This window comes from Narcine bancroftii, chromosome 1 (genome assembly GCF_036971445.1).
Source record: "Narcine bancroftii isolate sNarBan1 chromosome 1, sNarBan1.hap1, whole genome shotgun sequence".
Lineage (NCBI taxonomy): Eukaryota > Metazoa > Chordata > Chondrichthyes > Torpediniformes > Narcinidae > Narcine > Narcine bancroftii.
In genome coordinates this window covers 401,264,816-401,274,045 of record NC_091469.1, presented here as the reverse complement: position 1 = coordinate 401,274,045, position 9,230 = coordinate 401,264,816, and the positions used below count along the sequence as shown (strand labels likewise).

Below are 9,230 nucleotides of genomic sequence, written 5' to 3'. Positions count from 1 at the left end.
AATTCAGGTACCTGCTTTGGTAGATTCTCCACCGCCGGCAGCTTCAAGACGGAGACATAAATGAGGGTGAATTTCGATGCACGTTTGAGACAATTGTATTTGCAGTGAAGAAATCACCGGAGAAAAGTATTTGAATTCCAGCATAAATTCAAACTATTTCACCGCAGTTTTTCCGTTGGGTTAACCACATTTCATTTTAACTTACCTGTTGCATTCTATTCCCCCCACCCCACCCCCACACACTTCACTCATTCCTTGCTACTTCACTGGAAATCTTCTGGTTTCAACGACTTAAATTATTCGCCAAGTTTTGTTTAATGTTAATTCTAACCATAAATCTTATTGACGATATTAATTTTCTTTTAACGAGTGCAGGAAATATCTCGTTAAAATGTTATTTCTAGTTTCTCATGTGAAATGTGTTTAATTGGGGAGAACCTCTCTATATTTTGCATAGTGAGATTTTGCCGAGATTCAAAGATAATCTTCAACGGGAATGAAAAAAAATAATTAAGATGAATATACAAATATAACTATCCAAATGACAAATAATGAAGATCGGGTAATGGAATTAGGAAAGCAACTTTTGGGAGAATGTACAGTAATCCTAAAGTAGCAAAGTTAGAGAAAAAAAAACATTTCTACAGTTGCAGCGTTTTTTGTCTTCTGCCTTTTTTTGGTTTCCTTTTATCGGGTGTCATGAAGAACACCTCCGCGCGCACACATACCCCCCCCACCCCCACACACTTCACTCATTCCTTGCGACTTCACTGGAAATCTTCTGGTTTCAAAGTTGCAGCCAGCCTTCAAGCTCTTACCGGTTCTTGAGACCCTGATTGACAGCCACAGGTTTCACCCAAACCCTCCGCCCCCTCCCTCCATCCCCCGAGATCTAAACGTTAAGGACATCTGACACCCCGGAGGTGCCAAGAAATGTTTGGAACAAAAAAAAACCCAGCTTGCCTCCTCTTCCATCTCACCCGTAAGCAGCAAATGAACCAAGTTTAAAACTCGACAACAGCAAATCCCGGCTCAATGCACACAAAAAAAGGAAAGCTTCGCCTCAACGTTGAGCAAAGTTTTGTTTCTCTTTCCCTGCGCCTGCGAATTTCCGGTCGTTAATTGCCATGATTTATAGGGCTGATTTTTTTTTGTTGGAGGTACTTCACATGTGGTTGGGACCTTGCCTAAGACCCAGCCCCCCTCTCACGTTACCAACTATTTATATATCTTCCACGATTTCCCCCCTTAAACCAGCTCAAGGGACAACTTGCGATTGGCTTCACTTGTCATCCGAGATTCAGGATTAGCCGGTGTGTGTGAGTGTGTGAGTGTGTGTGGGTGGGTGGGTGTGCGTGTGTTTACTCAGAGTCCCGGCTGTTAAAAGAGCGATTGATCCAGATCGCTTTTAAAGACCCTTGCTTTTTTGTTTGCTTTGAAATCGAAGGTGCTTTGGATATAATTCCAGCCTTTTTGGAATTTGAAACCCTACTACCATGGATCATACAATATTTAGCTGCTTGCGCAGCTCACATGCCTCAGCCCAGAGTCTGCATCACTTCTCTCAGTCTCCACTCGCTCTTAACGGAAGATCAGACCATGTGGCTTTTCCCGACCTGTCTTCTTCTTCTTGTATCATAGCTGGATTTCCTAATGAAGAAAACATGTTTACAGCTCAGCGTCATCATCATCACCTACATCATCACCACCGGGGCCACCAACAGCAGCAGCAACAATCAGCTGCCCCAGCTACCTGGCACATCCCCCAGATCTCCTCGCCCCCGCCCCTGGCCAGGCACGCTCTCTGTGTCCAGCCGGAGTTGGGGCCTCCAGATCCAGGGTCAAATCCTTCGCATTTTGTGGACACCAACCAGGGCTTGACAGCCAACAACCCGAACGTGGCATCCTGTGTTGCTGGAGATTACGGGAGGCCGCCGGTCACTTCAGTGGAATCGGAGAAAAGGAACCCCAAGAGGAAAGGTGATGGTTCAGGTAAGAAAGGGCGGGGCAGGCACCAGCTGATCAGGGCAAGGGGGTCAACGCTCTCCTGTCCGTGCACGCTGCAATCGCACTATTTCACATTAAATGTCCAATATTCCGCGGAACTGCTGGAGGAACTCGGCGGGTCAAAGGAGCCTCAGTGGGAGAAACTCTTCATCAGTTTTGTTGGGGAACGTGCAAGCATTGATCCGTTCGGTGCGTCCCAGCAAGATGACACTTTTCAAAAGTCTACGTGTTATTTTATTCCTCGGGCAGAATCGTTTTAGGGTCATTTATAAACAGGGAGTACTGCCAGATGCTCTTGCAATGAGGCAGCTCCAATCATTAGAATTCGTTTTCTGGACCAATTTAGAGTTGAATATTGCACTGACCTTGGGTCACATGTAGAGCGATATGAGGCTGCAGTAATCCCCGGGACCCACCGAAAGAACCTGCGAAGGACGTGTTAAAAACACTGTAACTGACGTCCGAATAAAGTTCCGACTCAAAATACTTGTGCTCTCACGCTTCATCCAACTCGAAACCAGTCGCAGCTGCACAAACACCGAAACGCAATGTTTGGAGTTTGTGGTGGCTTTTATTCCAACGAGCGTTGGTGGCTTCATTCCTGTAGAGTAAAGACTATTTTTGCAATAAATGTTTGCGAAATCTTTGGATCCGAAGTCACACACGTATATCTTAAACGGTCCGTTTCAAACCTGGTTCTGTTAGACCATCTCCGCGTTTGTGCAATTGCTTTCCGGCACTTCTCGGGTTCATCGCCGACAACAGCTCGAACTGCTCAAAACCATTCGAGTGAAGAAGTTTCATATCAATCGTTCGTTTTATTGATCAGCGGATAGATTACAGCATTAAACAGAACCGCGGGGTCCAAGGAGCGGAGTTCTTTTTGCACACAGGCCGATATATTGCACTGGATGCAATTAAAATATTTAAAAAGATATAATGCGAACTCCTTTTGATTTCGCAGTTGAAAAAAAATTGCAATGTCTTCTGTAGCCTTAACTAAATTTAAAGAAAAAAAATGCAAAGTGCAATATTTCCTTTTTATAAAAGCAAATCTCTTTCAAAGGCTAACGCCAAAGTGTACTGAGATTTACTTTGTTTAAAAAAAAATAAATCTATCGTTGGTTAATGGGCTGCATTTCCTCTCATTCACACATTCATCGCCAAACCTAACAGAAGTTGAATATAACCATAAATTAAAATCATAGAATTATCGAAAGAAGCTGAATATAACCAGGATATATATATATTTTTTTTTTTTAATTTATTTTTTAATCCTTTTCAGTTTCACTACAAACATCTGAAAATTTAAATTGCAATGGAACAGGCTTTGTGAAGTGTTTTTACACCTGCCATCGGCTCCAATGCGATTATTTTCGGGCTGTAAACAAAGTTGAAGGGTTTAACTGGTAGACGCCGAGGACTTGGAATCTACTCCCCGCCTTCTAATTATCCCACTCTCTTGGAGATCAGCTTCCTTGAGTCCACCAATTACTAAACAAACAGCCAAGAGAAGATGTAAATAATTTGCGAAATTTTGAACAATAAATTAATGTCGGGTGAAAAGCCCATTTAATGAAAATCTCAAGTTCTTTCATGTTCAAGTTCCATTTGCAAACTCATAACCGAAAATTAATTTATCTCACTATTTTCCATAAATTCACTTTAGCTTGTGAATTTAGGCCATATCTTTAATGCAATATTAATGAACACGATTAATAATGAATATAACAGCACATAATAATGAATTAATTGACATTTTAAATAAAATATTCCTTTTAATAAGAACTTTTTCTCCTCATGAAGTATGGAACTATCGTATTTTGTTGTTGTGACTTCAGATGCAGAGAAAGTAGACAAATGAATTGAGGTAGATATCAGAGAAGGCCTTGTTGCTTGTTTCTATAATGCTACGATTTTAATTTATTGTTCAATTAAATAAAGATAAAAAAAATATTATATGGATGCTTTAGGTTTGGACAGATATTACACAAATAATGAATGTTTTGAAAAGTAACATATTTCAGGTGAATATAACAGATAATTTTATTAATACTTGCATTCAATTAGTATGAACATAAGTACAGTGAGCACTTTATAGGTTCTTGGGAATACAATTGCATATTGAGTAAAATTAATTTGAATAATTAATATTTGTAAATAATGTTTGAAAAAAGGTTGAGTTCAATTTTTATATCTATTTGTAATTACCACATTTCTGACTCTGCTTACCAGCTAAGAATTACTTTTCCCAATTATTTTGAGCATGGTAACCTTTCCATTGCACTGTGAATTTGTAGGGTTCTTATTCGAAGGGATCTTGTGAAAAATTCTTAAAATACCCCTTTATCAATTTGTAGATCAGCCCAATGGTTTTGGAAGAATAATTATGGTGAACTGATGGGCATTTCTTGACATTACATTTTAACACTAATGGCAATGTGTTCATCTTGAGACACTTGACAAAAATAGCTATAACTAACATACATCACCAAATATTTAATTCATATGTACATTTGGATAGAACCCCTATTTAAAAATGTTTGCTTAATCTACTTAGCAATTTTTAAAAATAACCATCCATTTTTCCCTTTTACTGTTGAAACACTTAAATGACAAGATGTTATAGAATTATAATCAAAATGTGGCTTTCAAATATGCAGGAGACCAATCATCAGTACTTATCTGGAGTCACATCTACCATTTCAATGAATGTTAAAATGCCTGGATTTTTTTTTTGGTCAAGGGTGGGAAGTTCTTTATGGAATTCCTAACATTAATTTTCATTCAAAATAATTATCTGGTTGTCACTATATTGATGTTTATGGGATCTTTCCATGCATAATTTAGCAGTTATAAATTATGATGAAATGTAACAACATCACCTGTAACATTATTGACAAATCCTGAAGATTGTTTAAGATGTTATAAAAGGAGAAGGTCTTTTAGAATTACAGTAGCTCCTCTTTAGATGCTGAAATCGTTATCAGGAATCTCAGTTGGAACTTTGTGATCCTGGTTATAGAAACGCAAGAAGGCAATTACAAGGGAGAGGTGAACAGCAAACCAAGGAAGGAAAGAACAGCCTTCACCAAAGAACAGATAAGGGAATTGGAAGCTGAGTTTGCTCATCACAATTATCTGACAAGACTGCGAAGATATGAGATAGCCGTAAATCTGGATCTCACTGAGAGACAGGTAAGGAGCCTATTGATTTCAAATATTTCCAGGAATTCAACAGAGATAGACATATATATATTTGTTCTGAATTACAAAACAAGCTGGCAGATGCAAATGATTGATAGGTGTAACAATCAATTAACCTTTACTGAAATTATATTACCAGAGTTTAAAAATGTGACCTAAATGTCAACCTGGTTCTCAAGTATACCTACTCATCTATTTTTCCATAACATATTGCATTGAAATTAAACTGGAAAACCAACACAAGACTGATGTGCAACAAATATGTTCACGGTTATAGTTATGACCAGATAGAGGGGTCACATGAGGTAGGATTATATGAGGTTGTCGTGAGTAAAATTTTGATCTTATATTTGGTTGTGTTCGATAACCTAGCAATAATCATTTCCATCTATGGTCCAATTTTTAAATTCTTTTTATCATTAGTAGTTGCATAAAGCTCAAGTTCTATAATTTTCAATTCAATTTTAATGTGACAGTGTTAATAAACAATGTTAAATATGTATCCTGTCATTCTGCACTAGTCAATTGTTAAAGGAATGTTCTCTCTGTGAAGGTACAAGACAAATTTGTTCTTTAGTATGTATCTACGAAGGGCAGAGAAAAACTACGCTGAATAATTCTTAACAGAAAATATTACTTTTGTGAAGTTTCATATGATGCATATTTGTGTGTTTTCTTTCCTTCGCTAAAACAGCATTTTTTTAAAAAGTCAAGCTCAGCATTTATACGGATGATGTACTTACTTTGAACTTTAATAATAAAACCATCTTAGATGTGATTTCCCTCAGAGATTCAGGCCACTCCTCATCAGATCAGATCATGCAGATCTTTTAGACTGTTTGCATTGATACATGCTGATGCCAATGGTTGAATTCCTGTTTAAATTAACAAGAGATTTACAATGTGCATACCAGCCTGAGGTGAATGCCCAGTTTATAGTCCCACACGAGACTCTGAGCAGGAGGTGAACATTATTTGCTATGAAATTTGATCTTAGAAATTAACACCCTGCTGTTTATACATCTGTCGTTTCCTTGATTGTGCTTTAAAGTAGCAATGAATGTCATACATATAGATAGAGTGTAAAAATAAATTGCTGGTAGGTAATAAACATTGAATAAAGTATAAAGAAGTGATGCACATTTTAATGTTGTGCATTATCAAATACTTATATTTACTCATTAGCAAATAAAGAAGTAAATATAGAAATTATATTACTGAGCTATGATATATGACACAATCTCCATCAGAAATATTTCTCTCAAATCCTCTAGCTGTACATAAAACAAAGAATTATCCTTTGAAATTTTCTTTTAAAATACAAAATTCCACTTTTGGATTTCTGTTGGGTTTTAAATCAAGATCACACATTTTGGCTCTCTTACTTTAGTAAACACAAGAGAGACCAGAAATCATTCTGGCATAGCATTTGAAAATAATTTAAATATTTGCATTCAAGACGTCGGAAGTAATGCATATCCAAATAGATTTTTAGATCTTCGCAAGCTAAGTGACAAACCAGTAGTTCTATTATAGTTTTTGAAAAGAAAGTTTCACCCTAACCTTAATTCTGATCAAACACTCAATATAAACATATTTAGTTAAAATAATTTTGAAATAATGCTTCATCAGTTCTATTGAAATATCATCAACCTTTCGCTTTCCACATCTGTTGACTCACCTGCTAAATATTTCATTTGCAAATTAATGATTCCTAGTGACAATTTGATCAAAATGTTCATGCCAATTTTCACAATTGTGGGAATCATTGCAAACATGGATTAATCTACAATGCCTCAAAGAATCAGATAGATCTGTGTATTTTGGATAAAAAGCACATTTTTAAAATTAAAAACATAAAGTGGTAGAGTTCAAATTATTTTAAAAGTCACACACACATATAACGATGCAATCTATTTTGGTAACTTCATGAGAATTTTTTTTTCTATTTTAAACAATTTCAAAATGATTGTCCGATTGCTCTATGTATAATGCTATTTACTTGTACAATCAGATGACAATAGACTGACTTGACGATAATATCCCGATAAAGTCCCTTGATTTAGTTTGTTTCTGTCTTAAACAGCAGGTTCATTTTTTTTGCAAGCACGGTTGTAAGTCATAACTTCATCTAACATCATAAACAATTCCTGGAAAGATTTATATTGTTTTCTAGAAATGAAATGGAACTACTCAGAGTTACTTACAGCACAGGCTGCTTTTAATAATCAGAATCAGAATTTATTGTCATGAACAAGTCATGAAATTTGGTGTTTTGCTGCAGTATCAAAGTGCAAACATACAAATTTTAACCATCTTATGACATTGCTATAAAAATATTAGTGCACGAAAAGTAAGGCAGTGTCTTTGGTTCATTAATTATTCAGGAATCTGATGGCTGTGCTTGTGCCGCTGAGTGCTCATCATATACCTTTTTCCCGATGGTAGCAGAGTGAAGAGGGCATGGCCTGGGTGGTGGGGGTCTTTGAGGATAGAGGCTGTTTTTTTAAGACACCGCCTCGTGTCTTTGATGGCGTGAAGTCTGGTGCCTGTGATGTCACAGGCCAAGTTAACAACCCTCTGGAGTTTATTCTTGTCCTGAGTGTTGGCACCTCCAGTGATGCAACAGCCAGAATGCTCTCCACGGTATACCTGTAGAAGTTTACGAGAGTCTTTGGTTACACAAGGAATCTCCTCAGACCTCTCACAATGTAAAGCCATTGGTAATACTCTGCCATCAGAGTTTTTTTTTAATGTATTTGATTTTACAGCATTGCAGATTTTTTAAAACAAATATTACTTTTTAATGTTATACAAATGAGAACAAAGAAAGCACTTGTGGTAATGTAACTCCTTAAGATTTTTGCAATGTAGTGGACAAAGGTAACTTAAATGTTCAAAGTATAAAGTTCAGATTTATTGTCAGAAAACATACATGATATCACATACAACCCTGAGATTCCTTTCCCTGCTTTTAAATGCTGCTTTTAGTCTAAAAAATACAGCAATCCACTTCATTCACCTGATGCAGTGATAGAATTTCTAGCCCTGAGAAGAACAAGTAACTTGTTGCTGCTCTCCGCAGTCTACTTTTTGTGTTGCCCTCTACTGGCAAATTATTGTCAAATGATTCGAAAAATATCACATTTTGTTACATTAATTGGATGACTGGATTGGGCATTCACTCATAGCATGCCTCTCTTAAATTGAGATTCATGAATGTGTGATAGTTTCATAATCCATTCCACAATGCAGTTTGGTCCCTTAGCAGTACCATGAATCTAGTAGTTCTAATCAAATATAATAAATCATATTTTTAAGAATTTAATGTATTCATAAATACACCAGTGTCTTTAAAGTATTGAAATCTGGAAATAAGAAAGGCCAAAGATCATCTTCTCAAGAATTATTGTTCAATTTTTCTAATCTTTCACAGAAGCTGATTTACTTGAGCTCCAAAATAACAACTCACCTTTCTGCACTCTAAGTTTAATAATGGATAGAAAATTATGTTCTCAAATGAATATTATAAATGAATATCCAATGAAAATTATAAGGGGAACATGAGGGGGAATTTCTTTACGCAGAGGGTGGTGAGGATGTGGAATGAGCTTCCGGCAGACGTGGTCGAGGCGGGATCATTGGTTACATTTAAGGAAAGACTGGATCGTTACATGGATAGGAGGGGACTAGAGGGGTATGGACCGGGTGCTGGTCAGTGGGACTAGGAGGGTGGGGATTTGCTACGGCATGGACTAGTAGGGCCGAACTGGCCTGTTCTGTGCTGTAAGTGGTTATATGGTTATATGGTTCACTTTAGTTTATTACCCTATGTAGAATTTATTTGAAGCTCAGTATTAATTCTGGCATTGTGGTTATTTGACATCTCAATATCAAATTCAAATGTTTTGCTAAGTTCCAAAGATAAATATTGAATTTTATTTAGAGTCATTTAGTCATACATCATGGAAACAGGCCCTCCAGCCTACTGATATACACACCAGTCATCAAACACC

At 36.9% G+C, this 9,230-nt stretch overlaps 1 protein-coding gene across 1 annotated transcript in view; it reads left to right on the top strand.

The window, feature by feature from the left end:
• Positions 1-1,341: 1,341 nt before the first annotated feature.
• The window catches only part of meox2a (mesenchyme homeobox 2a), a 41,316-nt gene continuing 33,427 nt past the window's right edge, over positions 1,342-9,230 (top strand). Inside the window, exons 1-2 of the mRNA XM_069913759.1 lie at positions 1,342-1,992; positions 5,033-5,205. Of these exons, the coding sequence (XP_069769860.1) occupies positions 1,497-1,992; positions 5,033-5,205 (669 nt within the window). The 5' untranslated portion in view covers positions 1,342-1,496. The remainder of the gene's footprint in view (positions 1,993-5,032; positions 5,206-9,230) is intronic.